This window comes from Neovison vison, chromosome 13 (genome assembly GCF_020171115.1).
Source record: "Neovison vison isolate M4711 chromosome 13, ASM_NN_V1, whole genome shotgun sequence".
Taxonomy (NCBI): domain Eukaryota; kingdom Metazoa; phylum Chordata; class Mammalia; order Carnivora; family Mustelidae; genus Neogale; species Neogale vison.
Genome location: NC_058103.1, coordinates 5500125 through 5517905, shown reverse-complemented (window position 1 = coordinate 5517905; position 17781 = coordinate 5500125). Strand labels below are relative to the sequence as shown.

Genomic DNA, 17781 nt, shown 5'->3' with positions numbered 1-17781 from the left:
GGCCCCACCTCAGTCTCCCACCCCGTGCTCTTCTCACCTTCGAACTTGCCACATCGCATTGTCTTCTCGAGAGCAGGGATCGGTTCTCCGGAACTGGATATCCTTGGTGTTCAGCAGCATGCGTGTCCTTTAATCGGTGCCCAGCACCTGTTTGTTAAATGGATAAATCTCTCACCTGGGTGGAGTGATTCTCAGTGTGCAAGGCCCTCTGCCTGTCTGTCATCTCCACTGATCTCTCCAGAACTCTGTCCGCGGGGAAGCCCTGGAGTCACTACTTCCCTTTGGAGGGAGCACAGCTTAGAAGGGAAGAAGCGGGCCAGGGAAACTCAAGTCCTTCCTTTCTCCTGCTCCTTGCTGCTCACGTGAGGAGCTTGGGGGAGAGACTAGCCTTAAACCAAAGTGTTTTCCTGCTCTGTCCTGCCCTGGGTATGTTAGTACCACTAAAGCCGTCAGTGATGTCTGCTCTCCCTGTGTGTCTGCGGTTAACCAGTGGAATGAATTATGGAATGAATCGGTGAATTCCTGGAATGCTCTGAGCCCAGTGTGAGCACTGATGATCTTAAGTAGTTTTGACAACTTTTTCCTCCAGCCATATCCGAATCTCATGAAAGCCAGGTTCACTTCCAGCATAATTAGAGCAGTAGGTGACCCAGAAGCAGCTCAGAGCAGAAATAAAATCTTCAGAAAAGACCTGTATGATTTGATATCATTTTTTTTTTCTTACCTTGTCACTGAAAACAAGGGTTGAAATTTCAAAGTGAGGGATCCTTTTCTCTTTTAAAGGCCTCTGAGACAGTGAGCCTGCAAGACTGAAAACCTAAAGGGTCAGAAGAAGCCCGGAGACAGGATTTGCAAGAAGGCATTGGGTTGTTTACTTTTCATCAGACACAGTGCTGATTAAGAATTTTAACAGATAGTGAACAAGAATCCTGATCTAAGCATCAGGAGGCTTGGTTTCCAAATGCAGCTGTGCAAGCACTGTTTGAGACCTTAGGCAGATCTCTTTCTGTCACCTGACCTCAGGACTTTCATTTGGCCATTAGACCCAAAGACAGAACGAATCATTTGTTGAACATAGAGCTGACAGGCCATCTTTGGCAATCATGCAAAATCAAAATCAAAGCAAGTCATTTTGTCCAGTCTTCTACAATTGGCTGGATGGCCTATGTCAAACAAAAGGAGTTTTCTCTGAGGCTCCCCACTCTGCAAGAAAAAGTGTATCTTATCCATCCTCAGACTCCCAGTACCTAGCACAGTGCCTGCTTGTGGCCACTGGCCCTAATCATCTGCTGGGGATCACATGAAAGAAGGACCCTTTCTTTCCAGGGAGCTCCATTTCAGAGGCCTAGAACAAGTGTTGTTATTTTCGATTTATCTCTGCAGGCTAGACGCCTCATTTTCCTCAGCCTGTCCTCTCGTGTTAGGATCTCTGTTGGCCTCGTCGGCTCAATCCCCCTTCCAGAATGTTTTCAGGTTGCCGGTACCTCTCGCATTGTGATAACAATAACTGATCTTAGTATTCCATGTGCAGTCCAACCCGCGGAAAGGCGTACATAGCTTACATCACAAGGTGAGTCAAGGACCCCATCACTGTCTAGTTGAACTAGTTGTCTAGTTCTGATGAGATGTGTATGCAGTACTGACCAGCGTGCCTGGGGATTTTTCAAGATGACCTATGGAGATGTTGGACACTTAGATGGAAAAGTCCAGAAATCAGTTGTCAGTTGATGGCTGGCAAAGGCCATTCAATGGAGAAATACTGTCTTGTCAACAGATGGAGTGGGAACAATCAGACATTGATATGCCAAAAAAGGAACTTTGGCCCAGTCCTCCCTCGTCGCACCCAGGCTACCTTGAAATGGATTCTAACCCTGAATGTCCAGCCATGGCACTGCTGGACAGAAACCTGCAACAGCCCTTGTGACCACTGGGCTGGACAAACAGCCCACATGCATAAGAGCAAAAGCACCATCCACAGAAGATGAAGTAAGGCAAATTGGACTTAAATTAAAATTAAAAAATTGTCACTCTGTAAAAGATGACGTTAGGAGAATGAAAAGACAAGAAACGGATTTGGAGAAAACATTTGCATATCACAAGGCCTTGTCTTGAGAATTTGTAAAGAACCCTCGGAACTTAACTGTAAGAAAACAGCTCTGTGTTTTAAAATGGGCAAGACTTAGGTAGACATGTCACTGAAGAGGGTATACAGATGGCGCACAGTCACGTGGAAAGATGCACAGCACCAGCTCTCATTAGAGAAATGCAAATTAAAATCACAACGAGCTTTCTGCATATGTGTTAGAATGGCTGAAATAAAATATTGAGGACACCAGAGGCTGATGGGGTTGCAGAGCAGCAGCTGGTAGGAAGGAAAATGGTACAGCCATTCTCTGGAAAACAGTGCAACTGTTTCTTATAAAATTCACCATTTAACCCTGCAATCTTAGTCCTCTATGTTTGCCCTATGGAAGTGAAGACTTATATTCAATAAAAACCTGTACGTGTGTGCATGGCTGTTGATAACAGCTCTGTTTATAATGGCCAAGACCAACTCAGACGTTCATGAACTTAATGGAGAAACAATTTGTGATAAGCCGGCAAAAACAAAAAAAGACTAAATTAAATCATTGAATAAACACAGCAACTCAGGTAAGTCTCAGAGGCGTTAATGCTAAGTGAAGGAAGCTGTCATAAAAATGGTTACATGCCGTAGCTTCCAGCAGTGTGGCACTCTCCAGAAGGAAGGGACTGCTCTGGAGGACGCATCAGTGGCTGCCAGGAATACGTGGAGGGGGTGGGGGTTGGGGTGCCACCCCAGGACAGCTGGAGGGAGTTTGGGGAGGGATGGAGGCAGTCTCCCGTGCCAGGGATTCCACAGATCTGTACAGGTGTTAGAGTCATAGAAATGACCTATGTCTGAAACTAAACATGGGGACCGTTTGCCTACGTTACAACAAAAAGTTCTGAGAAACAAAAACTCCAGTAATTTGATGAAAAATGGTTGCTCATTATTATGTTCCTCTGATTTTATTTGTCATCAGCTAAATCTAACTGAGTGTCCTGTTTTCTTCAAATGCTCAGTAAAACCATTAGAAACCATTGAGCGGAAGCGGAAGGTTTGGAAGCATTAAAGTACTCAGTGTATGGCTTGAGAAATGAGTAGTTGTCAGATCGAGTTCTTAGACTCGCCCGGAAGCCTGAGCACGGGCACTACACCTGCTGTGTTCTGGGGAGACCTCTGTAGTAGAAGTACCCTTGCTTCATTGTATTTTCTCTTCACTTTCTGGAAAGCTGAAATAATTTAGAACCGTCACCCTGGATGAGGTCCTTTCTACTGAGCACTGTTTCTGGTGGGATGACTCTCCAACAGCCCTAAAGTCCCCTGTTAATTCATAATTCATTTGAAAGCATTTTCCATCTGCATTTGGAACATTTAAAAAAAAATTATGTATGTGAAAGAGAGCACGTGCAGGGGCACAGAGAGGGGCAGAGGGAGCAGGAGAGAATCTGAAGCAGACTCCACACTGAGAGCAGAGCCTGATGCGGGGCTCAGTCTCGGGACCCTGAGATCATGACCTGAGCCGAAACCAGGAGTCAGACGCTTAACCGACTGAGCCACCCAAGGTGCCTCTGGAGCTTCTTCTTTTTTTTTTTTTTTTTTTTTTTTAGATTTTACTCATTTATTTGACAGAGAGCAATCACAAGTAGGCAGAGAGGCAGGCAGAGAGAGAGGAAGGGAAGCAGGCTCCCTCCTGAGCAGGGACCCAATGCAGGGCTCCATCCCAGGACCCTGAGATCATGACCTAAGCCGAAGGCAGAGGCTTAACCCTCTGAGCCGCCCAGGCGCCCCTGGAGCATTTTTTAATAATGACTTTATTGAGATACAATTCACAAAGCGTGGAATTCCACCCAGTTCAAGTGTACAATTCCATAGTGCTAGTATATCCAGTCTTGCCACCATCATCCCAGTGTATTTGAGAACATTTTGGTTACCCCAAAAGCGAGCACTATACGCATTAGCGTGTCACGCCCGAGGTTCCCCTCAGCCCTTCCCCCAGCCCTAGACAACCTCAGATCTGCTTCTGTCTCTAGAGCCTCGCCTGCTCTGCTGTATCACACCGTGGCTGGCTGCTTTCCCTCTGCCTGGACTTCATGCATCACTGTTTGAGGTGTTACATTGTTCAGGTCCCTCTGTCCAGAGCAGGACTGACTGTAGCACATCCTCCTCCAGGGGACACAGAGATGTAGCAAAAGCAGCAGTGGGCTGGGATAGTGAGAACTGGGGTCCGCACTCCATTGTCCTGGGCTCAATGAGGGTTGTGTTTGCGGAGAGAGGACCAGGGAAGAGGGAAGGGGCCTTAGGTTATCTTCTGCGTCTTTTGTAGTTTGAGTTTTCTAACTTTAAACAAATAAAACTTTAAAATAAGGGCTGAGTGGGTAGCTAATGGCTCCCACTTTTTTTTTACTTTGTATCTATTTTTAAAAATATCCAAGAAATCATGTATTTTTGTCTTCACTAGGATTGTTTATTTAACTCTTTATCCCCCAAATTTTTCAGTTACTTTACAGAGTTGCATCTATAATACATAAATACACGGTCATGATTATTCTTCCTACTAATTAATATTCCTCTAGATCCTTGATCATGTCTTTCTCCTTAAATTCTGTTTGTCCAATATCAGAATTGCTAACATGGTGTTCTTTTATTTGTATTTGCCTTATAACTTGTCCATTTTTGAAGTTGCATTATTGAATTATCCTGTTGTTTTAACTGTCTTGTGTAAACTGCTTGACTCTGGTCATTGTTTTTTATCAAAGCCAAAAATCCCTGTCTCTCAACCAGTGATTTTTAACCCATTTGTGGTAGGTCCCTGCTATCACATGAGTGCAGCTGCCTACAGACCAGGCCACGTGTGTTCCTGAGACTACACGGGCAAGGACTGTGTGAGGAAATCCATTCCCAGAGTTGACGCTTCCACACATCCTCCATCCCGACATGGATTTGTCTGGCAGCTTGCCTGTGACACGCTGGCTCCCCTTTCTCCTGCCACCTTTCAGGATTCCTCTGTTCTCACCCGAGCAGAAGGACACACCACCTGCCTTTCCAAATCTTTTTTTTTTTTTTTTAATCTTACTTCTTTATTTGACAGAGAGAGATCACAAGTAGGCAGAGAGGCAGGCAGAGAGAGAGGGAGAAGCAGACTCCCCGATGAGCAGGGAGCCCGATGCGGGGCTCCATCTCAGGAGCCCGGGATCATGACCTGAGCCGAAGGCAGAGGCTTTAACCCACTGAGCCACCCAGGCGCCCCTATACTCTCTTTTTAAAGACACCACCCAGGTGTCCCTGCCTTTCCAAATCTTAGGAAGATTCAGTGCCTTGGGCTCTCCCAGCAGTCAGCAGACCAAACAGAGGACTCATGTGAGGCTGCGTTGGCCCTGAAGGAGAGTTTCCGGAGAGCAGGGGTAGCGGCTGTGGACAATGTTGAAGAGGGCAGCCTCCATTTCAGCGAGGCCCCCGACTCGTGGCCAAGCACCACACCTCATCTCTCTGGTTGTCTGTTTAAAATTAAAGACTTCAGAGATGGTGTGCTCTCACTCTGAGGTATATAAGCTCTTGTGAGTTGGAAAATTAGTCGAAATTTTTTTTATAGCAAGTAGACTTGATTTGGCTGAACAGTTTGACCGAGTAAACAGGCTCTGCCCATTCAGTTTGCTGGCAGACCTTCATCCACTGAAATGCTCAGGGATGGCTGGCTGGCTCCGTTGGGAGAGTGAGCAACTCTTGATCTTGGGACTGTGAGTTCGAGCCCAGCACCGGGTGTAGAGATTATTTAAAAATAAACTCTTTAGTGGTTCCGGGGTGGCTCAGTCAGTTGGGTATTGACTGTTGGTTTCAGCTCAGGTCCTGATCCCTGCACTCAGCACAGTCTGCTTGAAATTCTCTCTCTCTCTCCCTCTCCCTCTGCCCTTCTGCCTCTCCCCAGCTTGTACGCACACTTTCTCTCCCTAAAATAAATAAAATCTTAAAAAAAAAAAAAAAAGATCTAGGGCTCCTGGGTGGCTCAGTCAGCTCAGCATCTGCCTTCAGCTCAGGTCACAGTCCCAGGATCCTGGATCAAGCTTCATGTCTGGGTCCCTGCTCAGCGGGGAGTCTGCTTCTCCCTCTGTCCCACCCCCTGCTCATGCTTTCTCTCTCTCTCTCAAATAAATAAATAAAAACTTTTAAAAAATAGAAAGAGCTTAAGCTCATATGTTAAGTTGTATTCGTAAATTCAACATACTTAATGCACATATACTACGTATAATGTTTCTAAATGTTAAATACCTTGCAACCATCTCAGGAAAAATTACAGATGCCACCAAAAAAACATGCAACAGGATACATAATTTTCCTAAATATTTCTAGAGGGTACTCAAGTGGAAAAAAGTCAGAGATGAGAGTAATAGCACTTGCTTCTGCTATCTTATTCTATATTTTCTCTCTATGTGTTTTTTAATGCTTTTTCTCCTTTTTTTTCTCCTGCCCCACCTTCTGGGTATATATATTAAATTTTCTAAAAATTCAAATTCAAAATCATACATTCTATTTTCATTCTCCTGCTTGCTACTCCTAACTTACTATGACCTCTGTTCACACTTTTTTATTTTTTTAAGATTTTATTTATTTATTTGACAGAGGTACAGAGAGCGCACAAGCTGGGGGAGTAACAGGGGGAGTGGCAGGGGGAGGGAGAAGCGGGCTCCCCACTGTGCAGAGAGCCCCATGTGGGGCTCAATCCTGGGACCCTGGGATAGTGACCTGAGCCAAAGGCAGACACTTAAATGAGCCACCCGGGCGCCCCGCTTATACTTATTTTTTGTTGTCATTGATTTAAGGCTCTCAGGGTCCATGGTCTCCTCAGTCCTCGGTTTTCTCTCCCCTCCCTCTGTTCCACATAGACTAATACCCGCACATACAAGGACCGGTGCATCTGGAATTTCTCTCCTAAGTTACAGATACGCTTTCCGTAAAAATGGCTATTGATTATTACTGCTTATCAAATAATTAAACCTCAGGCAATAAGAAACTTTATTAGATCTTTGCTTCCCCCAGTTTTTTTTTTTTTAACTATTTTTTAAAACCATCTTAATCTGCAATTCCGTGTTACTGAGTACATTCTCAGTGTTGTGCAACTGTCCCCACTATCCGGTTTCAAAACATTTTCACCTCCCCTAGAGGAAGCTCCACACTCAAGAAGCAGTCTCTTCCCATGCCTCCCCTCATTAATTATATTTTTTTAATGTTTTTTAATGTTTTGACATCTTTGGGGAACCTTGCTACCTAGGGAGAGGCTCACCGAGCTAGCTAATTCCTATAGACAGTAAACTGTTAGGGGGACCCCATTTCAGGTACGAGCCAACCCATTCCCAGTCACATCCCCACCCCCTCCCTGATCTGACTCACAGTCCCCAGGCCAGGACTTCCCCTGCCCGAAGCTACCCTGAACAACTAGGGACAGCCCCTGTCCCCTCTGGCCTGTGGGAATTATTCAAACTAGCAGTTCTAATCTGCTTACCCTGCCCTGCCTTTCCCCCAGAAACCCCCAGAATGGTTGTGGCCTGTTCTTTCCCCTTGCTCCTTCCTGCCTCCTGACAACACTGGTGCTTCCCTAATACCATGCCTCTTGTTTCACGGGGGAGCTGAGAGTAACATTAAACTTTGCTTTTGGTGGCATTGTCATCATTCGGTCACCTTTATAGACTAAGACCCAGACACAAAGTATTGCTGCCACCCACAATGACATTAATCTGTGTTCAGAAACAGAGATCAAAATGTATTTCTTACTATATATCACAGGTTACTTCATTTGTTCTTTCTCTTCCAAGTCTTTTTTTTTTTTTTTAAGATTTTATTTATTTATTTGACAGAGAGAGATTACAAGTAGGCAGAGAGGCAGGCAGAGAGAGAGAGGAGGAAGCAGGCTCCCTGCTGAGCAGAGAGCCCGATGTGGGACTCGATCCCAGGACCCTGAGATCATGACCTGAGCCGAAGGCAGCGGCTTAACCCACTGAGCCACCCAGGTGCCCTCTCTTCCAAGTCTTATATAGTGCTTGCACTTCTCAAAGATGTTCTGATTTTCCCCTGTGAGTTCATCATTATTTCTGTGGAACATTCAGTTGACTTGCCTGGTAATGTCTGTTTATGCTGCAGATGGGTTTCGCCAGGAGCTTGGTCGGGATGGAAGTTACTTGGGGCAGAGTACCCTGTATTGCAGAGCAGATTCAAGCATTCCCTTTCCAGATGCTGACATTTGAAAAACAAGACCATGTCAGTACCCTCTCTGTACAATAGTGATAGTAATTCACCTACTTCTTGAGTACCGGTCTTTTCAGCAGAACAGCCTAACGAATATTCTGAACACACAGTATGTATCCCAAGAATCGTGCTGAGCGCAACTGGTGATGAAAGATGAACAAAACGTGGTAGCCCCTCCCTAAAGAACAATCATCTGTGACAATTAAATGGATAATATTACAAACTGCGGGAGAAACAGCACAGCAGGAATAACGTTGTCTATCTTGGGGCTCGATAAACACTTCATTGAAGAGGTGATATGTAAATTGGGTCTTGAAGGGCAAAGCCAGGTGTGACTGCCTTTGGTCACGCAGCATTGCCGGGAGATTTTCATTATGTGTCACGGATGGTAACTAGTTCTGTGCTCCCGCCCCTTGTCCTCCACTCCAAGGACACGAGGACCTTCTACTCAGAACACTGTCTTTTTTTCTTTTTTTTTGACACAAATTCTCATGAAAAACTAGTATTAGGAAGCAAAATTTTTTTTCTGTATTTCTTAGTCAAAGACCATTTTACACTCACACATCCCATCAAGAGAGTAGAAGAGAGAACAGTCTGTTTACAGAAAAACAAAACAAAGATCCACGGGAGTTAGATGACTCTCCCAAGCCACAAAACAAGCCTTTGAATTTGATCTCTTAAGTAAAGTGTCCTGTAGTGTGGTTCCCTGATTCGTCATCAACCATTCTTCTCTCTCGGGATCTAGACACATGGGAAACATCTCTTTCCATCCAAGCCAATACAGTTGACGCTTACTGAGCATTTACTATGTTCAAGATGCAGAGCCAAATGCCTTAGCATTTAGTATCCTGCGTGAGACCTTCCCGTTCATTCATTCGTGTGGTCATCGAGTCGTCAGCATTAGCACCTGCTGCATCCTGAAGCGTGTACTGAGTGTCGAGCTCAAGTCATAGTAACGTTATAAGGTGCTGCCTTAAACAGGACATCACTTAACACCCTCACTGACTGGTTCTTCAGATGTTAACAGTGCCTGTCCTATTTTTCCTACATTTTCTATTGCCTTGACACTATTGAGTTAGGAATTGGTGTTGTACCTGCATTCATAATTATGAATCTGGACATTCCTTTCATTGAACAGATGAGGAAACCAGGACTGAGAGTGGGGAAATAAATGCCCAAGGATGTATGGGATGTCAGTAATAGAGCATGGGCTAAAATCCGTATCTCATAACACCCCAGCGGAAAATCTTTCCATACTTCTTAGTCCTCATAATTTACATAAGTGCATTCTTAAAGCTAGATGACAGGGTTAAAAGAATGCCCTCAGAAGGGTCGCTCTTACCTCTTTTCTATCTACGGAAACCAAGAAGAGTCAGTAGAAACATGCCTGGAGGACAGTGGAATGAAGGATGGAAGGGAAAGACATCTTCTTACAGTGAAGATGTTTACACTCAGGCTAGCACCTTCAGGAAATGCTCAGAAAGTGAAAGAGAATACCCTTTGGTAGTTTAATAATCATTGACTTCTCCTTCAGACCATGACCCAGGAATGATCGTGGACTTACTCTCCTGACCAAAAAAAAGAAAGGGCAAAAAAAAACTATGAACTGAACAAAATATATGAAGCACCTGAATATACGGATACTGAAACTCACATAAGATATTAAATTCTTGCTGTTTTCAGGCATTGATAGGTAGCACAGGGCTCTTAGTCTTGAGTAAAGAAACACGTTAAGTCCCACAATGGCTCTGGCTTTCTGCCTGGGGCCTCTTTCTGGTTTGGGCACAGAATGGTGGGGCTCAAGCTCAAAGTTGAGCTCAGAAGGCAGATAATGGAATTCTAGGCTACCAAAATAGCTGGGTGTTGCAGGACAAAGAGAGAAAAGGAACCCTTGTGGTAGGAGCAAGGGTAGAGTTTTGTGTGGGGATTCGCTTTGGGTTGTTGGCTGAGGGCTGGCTGGCTGTGCATGTGTGGAATGAGACTTGTCTGTGAGCCCTAGCACAGGTTACCTGCTGTAGGGCTGAGGACTGAATGGCGATGCCAAGTTCATGCAGTGCTGGGAAACCTGGGAGAGTCCAGTCACCTGAATGAAGAGACCGCACCGAGCTCCTCAAGCGTCCAGTTGACTTCCCAGAGCAGCCATACCTTAGAGTGGGGACTGTGCCCTTGAGTAAGGGCCATACCCTGGGGCTAAGTTCAAAATGGGAATACAACTTTAAAAGACTTTAAAAAATTAATACAAGGGCGCCTGGGTGGCTCCGTGGGTTAAAGCCTCTGCCTTCAGCTCAGGTCATGATCCCAGGGTCCTGGGATCAAGCCCTACATCGGGCTCTCTGCTCAGCAGGGAGCCTGCTTCCCCTCTCTCTCTGTCTGCCTCTCTGCCTACTTGTGATCTCTGCCTGCCAAATAAATAAATAAAATCTTTAAAAAAAAAAAGAATACACACTTGACTTCACCAAAAGAATCTGCCAGTAATTTACCTGCCTGCCAGGGCAAATTCAGTGCCTCTAAAGAAAGACTGTATTACCCAGACTCTCCGCACTATGACATTACAGTGCTTAATATACAATCATAAATTAGTGGACATAGAAAGAGTCAGAAGGTGTGGCCCCTACTTAAGGGGAAAAGCAATCCGTAGACCCTAAAGTGACTCTGAAGTTTGGGTTTGCAGGCAAGTACTTCCAAGTTGCTATTATACATATGTTCAGAGACTTAGAAGATGGATAAAGTAAGCAAATGTACAGAGAAATGGAAATGGTAAAAAAAAAATTAACAAATAAAAATTCTGGTACTAGAGATGAAATTTTAAAATTTTACCACAGGAGATCAAAAGTGGATCAGAGATTGTATTTAAAAAGGGCTAGTGGACTTAGATACTGGTCAGTAGAAATCACCTAATCTGCAAACCAGGGAAATAATATTGAAAAAAATTAATTGTGGGATGATACCAAGATGATGGGTATGAGTGGAATCCTGGAGGAAGAGGAGAAAGGAAATGGGGCAGAAGAATAATGCTAGAAGAAATAATTACCAAAACCTTCCCAGATTTGCTAAAAAACCTTAACTTACATATCCAAGAAATCCTACGAAACCCGCACAGGGAATTTACAAAGAAAACCACCCTTAAGCATGTCATAGTTACACACCTCAAATATAAATTATACATATCAATACAGTTTTGTCAGTTATACCTCAGTAAGGGTGGAAAAATGAAAGCCCTTCTCCACCCCCCCACAAAACCCAGATGTGACAAGGACAAGAAGAAGCCAGCAGGGGAGAGACCCTTTCCTGGCTGTGGTCAGGAAGAGACCTTGGGGTGGGAGAAGGAGTTCTAGGGACACTGTCCTACAGTTCGCGAGTGGAGGAGGGGCATGAGGAAGGAGGGTGGGGGCCCCTTGGCTGAAAGGTCAGGAATTGTTCTGTAGAGCCTCCCGAAGGAAAGCCAGTGCTTCCAACGCCTTAATTTTAGCTCAGTGAGACCCTTGAGATCTACGTCAGACTTCTTACCCTATTATCTCACAAAACTTAAGACCATAAATTTGTGTTACAAGCTCTAAGTGCACAGTAATTTGTTACAGAAACAACAGAAAACCAGCACGGGGTGGAGAAAGATACACCAGGCAATAAGTAAACCCAAATGCCTACGTTAATACCAGACAAAGTAAATTTAAGACAAAAATGATACCAGTGATAAACAGGGACATTTCATACTGATGAGAGGGTCAGTTCATCAGGAAGATACAATAACCATAAAAGTTTATGTACCGAGCAAGAGCTCCAAAATACATGAAGTAAAAATGGACAGAATTAGGGGCCCCTGGGTGGCTCAGTGGGTTAAAGCCTCTGCCTTCGGCTCAGGTCATGATTCCAGGGTCCTGGGATCGAGCCCCGCATCGGGCTCTCTGCTCAGCGGGGAGCCTGCTCCCCCACCTCCTGCCTGCCTCTCTGCCTAGTTGTGATATCTTTCTCTCTCTCTCTCTGTCAAATAAATTTTTAAAAAATTTTTTTAATGGACAGAATTCAAGAGAGTAATAGACAAATCCACTCTCACCAGCTGGAGACTTAAGCCCTTTCTCTCAGCAGTTGACAGAACTGTTAGACAAAACAAATCAGTAAACCAGTAAGGACTTAGATCTGAACAGCCCCTGACCTGACACTTTTAGAACACTGTACCCACATTTAGCCCACACGTCCTTGTGCACACAGTACATTCACTGTGTAAACTACCTGCCGGGCCACTAAACAAGTCTCCATAAATCTGAAAGGATTGAAAGCCTACCTGGAGAAACAAAGGAAGTTGTGCTAAGTATGTTCTTTGTCCACAATAGAATTAAATTAGAAATAAGGAGCAGTAACAGATGTTTAAGAAACAGAAACTAAAATGCTTCTAAATAACCCATAGATAAAAGAAGTCCTGTGGAAGAAGAGAAAATATTTTGAAGTCAAGGAGAATGAAAAGCACAGTCAAAATTTGTGTCTTGCCGCTACAGCAGGGCTCAGAGGGAAGGACCTATCTTTGCAAGCCTTTTACAAGACACGGTCAACATCCAGAGCGCTTCAGCTGTCCCTGAGAGCTGTCCCTTCCTTCCTTTGTGGAGCTGTTTTCCCTGTACCAGTGATCGCATTTAACACATGTGTTCACTAGCGCTGCAGTGTCTTCCTTTCTAGACTCCGAAAGCCCCCCCAGGACTTGAGAGACTGCCGTCCTCTTCGGCATTCCGTCTCCTGGTTGGAGCACAGGCCTGAATGAGGGACTGGGAATGGGCCTCTCATCCGAGACAGCCCGGTGGAGGCGGGCAGGGTCGGGGCCGCGAGCCCCCGCACAGCCGAGGAAGCCAAAGCCCCAGGGTCACGCAGTGAGCAAGTGACGAAGCCAGCTTTCCAGGGCTCCCCGCGCCTGTCCTGGCAGGCCCTCCGCTGCGGACGGAGCGCTCCGCCTTAGAGACAGGCGTCTCCTCTTGGAGGAGTAAAACTGATACCAGAGTCCACAGTAAACCTTCAGCAGGTCCCTAAACGTGGCCATGCGGCCTGCCTTCTCCGGAGGATCGGGGAGGGCACGTCTGAGCTCTCCGAGGCTTTTCACAAAAGCCTCCACGAAGCCTCCCACAGGGACACACACACCCCCCCCACCCCGCTTTCTGTACAGGTGGAAAGAGCTAGGCCCAGGCCTGTCAGGCGGCTGTGGCCGAGCAGGGCGGCAGTGAGCAGGCGAGGGGGCAGGTGGGGACCACCGCAGGTCCCACTCCCAGCCCCAGCCGGCAGCTGCAGCCTCCCCGGAAGGGCTTTGTTTCGGGGCTGGAGGCCAGGCCGTGGCCCGTGGGAGCGCCGTGGGGTGGCGCGGTGGCTCAGCCGCCCACGCCGGGAGGTGGGGGCTCTGCGCTCTGAGCCTCTCGTTTCTCTCTCTTCTCCCTGGGTTTCAGTTTGTAACTGGGGTTTGTTTCCCCTTTGTCTCTGGTTCAGCTTCCTTTTCCTGTTTGGTCTTAAGTAGAGTCTAAAAATCAAGTAGCTGCCCTCCGAGGGTCTGTGGTCCTCTGATCGGCATAGCCTGTGGGCGGACAGGACTCACCTCCTCAGGGTTCCCTGTGCTTAAGCCTTTCAGCCATGGCCACGGGGTGAGTATGGGGACCAAAAAGGGGACAGAGGAATGTCAAGAGGAAACCTAGACTCATAATCGTGTAGAGCTGAAGGGAACATAGAAATCATCCCAGGCCCCCTTGTTATACTAAGGGGGAGATCAGGGACCAGAGGGCGAGGGACTTACCTGGGTTCTCAGGGCAAGTTAGGCACAGAGCCCACCCCCTCTCCATCTGCTGGTGTGTCATTACATGGGCCCGTGCCCCTCATGTCTGTGATCTGTAATGGCTTCTGTGTTGAGGGCACTGCTCAGAAGTCAGACGGCTGCCTCGGATTGTAGACGGGCTCTGAACCATCTAGGGGGTTGTGGTTGGCTCTGAGGTCCTGAGCTCTTCTCTCAGGTTGTTTTCCCTGAGTACTGGACAAAGAGGGAATCCCTGAGGTTCCTTTTTATAGGAAACTTCAGGAACTGACTAGCAGAGTCCTGACCTGCTTGAGAGACTGGTGACCGAGGCCATCGGCCCGTCAGACTCCCACCACCCGGCTGTGCGCAGGTGACAGCCAGGCCACACTGTGCGTGTCTCCTTGTGGGCACTTTCTCTGACGTTGGGGTGACACCTCAGCTGTGATTCTCCCCACCCTGCGACCCCAGGAAACATGGTCAGTGATAAGACAATTCTGTCCCCCGGGAACTTGGGGTGTCAACTTGATTAACTCAGTACTAACTTTGTGTCGCCCTCGCTGTACACAGTGCTGCTTCACTGGTTTCCTCACTTGGTTCTGTTGGCCGTGTCGGTAGATCAGGAAGGTGTCAGCCCTCGGCTTTCGAGGAGGAAGAAGCCAGCCTCTGGAAAGCAGAGGCGCTGGCCTAGGGTCGCAGGACGGCCGCCCCCTGCGTTTTTCCCAGGGCGCCGCACAGGCGTTCTGGAAGCGTTTGGCAGTGAGCTAATAGAACCGGCCCCGCGGCGAGCAGATTGTGGCCCATACGTCTTCTGCTCCAAGCAGGTATTTTGGTGAGGGGGCGTCGCAGCTTCGGCCAGCCTGTCGGAGTCCTTTCCTCTTGGCCCGGAGTCGCCAGGGCCTGGGAAACGCTGTCTCTTTGTCGCTGGCTTTATTCCTGCTCCTTTGCAGCCGGTTTTCTATCACTTTAGTAATTTTCATATAATTCTGAAGCACTTGAGGGTGGAGCTGTGGAGAACCGAATACTTTGATTTCAAAGGCGTGTGCATTTCCAGAGTGGGTGAGGACCAGAGTCGTTTTCAGCTGTGAATTAGTGTGAAAAGCTCAGGCAGTTTACTCTACCCTGTCCACTGCCGCTGCAGAAAAACGAATCCGAAGTAAAGGGGGAGGAAGCAAAACAGGTTTTTTTAAGGTTTTTTAGAATAGTAAGAGTCTTCGAGTTCTCCATCTTGAAAGGCCCTTAGAGCCGACCCACAGTCGGGCTACCAGGTCAGTGGTGCTTTGGGCCTCTTACCCTCCACTTCAGCCAAATTACCTGTCTTTTATCTTTGTAAAGTATTCTTCAGGATCTCTTTGAGGGAAAAAACGTGTATTGGCAATGTTGGTCTTGAAGTCTGGGTACTTCCTAGCGAGTCCATTTTGAGGTACACAGACCAGGAAACTGAGGCAGAGAGCGCTGGCAAGACCGGTCTGGTGAAGGAGGTGGTGGCCCAGCCAGGCGGAAAGCCTGGGGTCCTGCTCGGCCTGCGCACACCCAGCCGGCGGGGCAGCGTCAGTAGCCACGAGCAGAGCCACTGGAAAACCTGCAGGCTTTTTGGTCCTCCTGCTGCCGACCTAATGGGGTACGACATCTAGATTCCGTTCACCCACGTGCCTGTAGCAGGCATCCACAGGGCCTTTGGTTCATGGAAACTTCTTCTGGTGCCCACTCTGGCCACCCAGAAGCCAAGCAGCATTTCCCCGAGCACTTGGCCATGGGCTGGGAGCGGGAGTGCACGGAGCCCATGGCAGTGTCCGGCCCGCCTGGAACACGCGGCCGCGTTGCCTTTCATTCTGTCGGCAGGCCTGAGGGCAGCGGGGCTTGGTTTTTTGCTTCCATTGCACAGAGGAAGAAACCAAGGCAGAGAAGGAGCGACTTGCTGGGAAACATAGCCTGGAGCTCTGGCTGCTGGCTCCGTGTTGCCCTTCCACACTGAGAGCTGCTCTGCTCGGGTATGCAGAGACGCACAGGGTCAGGGGGACAGCACTCGGGAGCGGAGAGCCCGCGGGTCCCCAGCGCCACACGGCACACACAGTGATGAGTGTAGACGGGAAGAACAGCAGGAGTTGAGACGTTCGGGCTGTCGGGACCGACTTTGAGGAGAAAGTGGGACCTCAGTTGAACTCCAAAGGATAGTGCATGATTTTCATAAAGGCACCGAGCGGGGCAGGTGGGCAGCTCAGTGGGTTAAGCCTCTGCCTTTGGCTCAGGTCATGATCTCTTGCTTGTGATCTCTTTCTCTGTCAAATAAATAAATAAAATCTTTAAAAAAAAAAAAGAAAGAAAGAAAGAAAGAAAAAGGCACCGAGCAAGCATCCCGGTCAGCGTCAGCCAGGGGCTGCTCCAGGCGCCAGGGAAACAGGGGAACGAGAAAGGCCGTCCTGTCCTGAAACTGCACTGGGGGCAGGGTAGGGAGAGGATGCAGTCAAGAAACCATAGGCCAGAGACAGGGACACCAAACTGCACTAGAGGCTGGTTGCAAATGACCAGGCCGTCGCCTCACCTAGCGCCCAGGTGGGGGACCTTTATCCAAATACCTCCGCCATGACTTTGTGAAGTCACCATGCAAAACTCTGGAGATGGAAGCATGGGGGGGCGGGGCACATAGGGAGGGACAGCAAGTGTAAAGGCCCTGAGGGGAACAGTTCGGTGGGGTCAGGGGTCAAAGAACAGGGAGGTTGAAGCTATGTGAACCAGGGGAGAGGGAAGAGCAACACCAGCCAAGACGTGGACAGGCCTTCTCACGCAGAGCCGGCAAGCCTGGTGAGGGGGTTAGATTTTGTTTGTTGTGTCGTGGGAAACCTTTTGGAGGGTGATAAGCACGGGGAAAGGCATCCGATGGAGGACTGAGAGCAGTCATTCGGGTGGCTCATGATCTGTGTTGTGGCAGGAGTGGAGGCAGGGAGCCCTCCGGCCGGGCTTGGAGTCGTCCAGGTGAGAGGGGGCGGTTGGGGCTGGGGAGGGGACAGTCAGTGTAGGTGGGGAGCAAGAGCCGGGCTCGGGATGCACCGTGGAGATGCGGCCCCCAGGACATCCTGCTGGGTCGCCTATGGGTGTGAAGGAAGTGCATCAAACCAGACTCAGGTGGCCTGTGGTTTCCCTTGCCACGGTGGGGGTGGGGGGCGCCATGTAAGCAGCTGGAGTGCCAGCCGGGGGGTCCGTGGGGGTTGTGAGCCTGTGCAAGACAGGCTCCTAGTAAATGGTGGTCGAACGAGTCTGCGCTGAGTGGGAACCCGCTGATTCCAGAGTGCGGCAGGAAGGGCCACGGGAGAGAATGTGTCTGCCCCTTTCTGGTGGAGCCGCTAATTTCACTCCCTTCCCTGGCCTCCCTCTTGTCCTCATTGTGTTTGGTTGGTGTTTTGTTTTTTCTAAAGGCTTATCAGCTTCCAGCATACTACATAACTTATTTATTATTTTTAATTCTTTATCTCTCTCTCCACACCTGTAAAATCTAAGTTCCAGGAGGGGAGGGAGGAGAGGGGCTCTTGTCTGTTTTGCTACGTTTATCGAGTTGCTGGATTTAATTAACTACGTTTGGTGTGTGTGCTGGAGATGCGCGGCCTACCGAAGCCCCTTCTCAGTGCAGCTTCCCATGTGGCGTGGTGGAGAAGAGGCCAGAAGAGCAGACGTTCTTCTCGCTCTCGGGTGGTGGAGGCACCAGTTGCTCGGGTGGTGGAGGCTCTCTGTC

General features: G+C 48.0%; 1 protein-coding gene across 4 annotated transcripts in view; it reads left to right on the top strand.

The window, feature by feature from the left end:
* EVL (Enah/Vasp-like) overlaps positions 1–17781 on the top strand; it is a 141566-nt gene that overhangs the window by 57411 nt on the left and 66374 nt on the right. The window contains exon 1 of one of the 4 annotated variants that reach the window (XM_044229993.1): positions 13759–13911. The exons of the other annotated variants lie outside the window; for them this stretch is intronic. Within the exon in view, the coding sequence (XP_044085928.1) occupies positions 13901–13911 (11 nt within the window). The 5' untranslated portion in view covers positions 13759–13900. Of the gene's footprint in view, positions 1–13758; positions 13912–17781 lie in introns of those variants that run through there. 4 annotated transcript variants of the gene reach the window in all.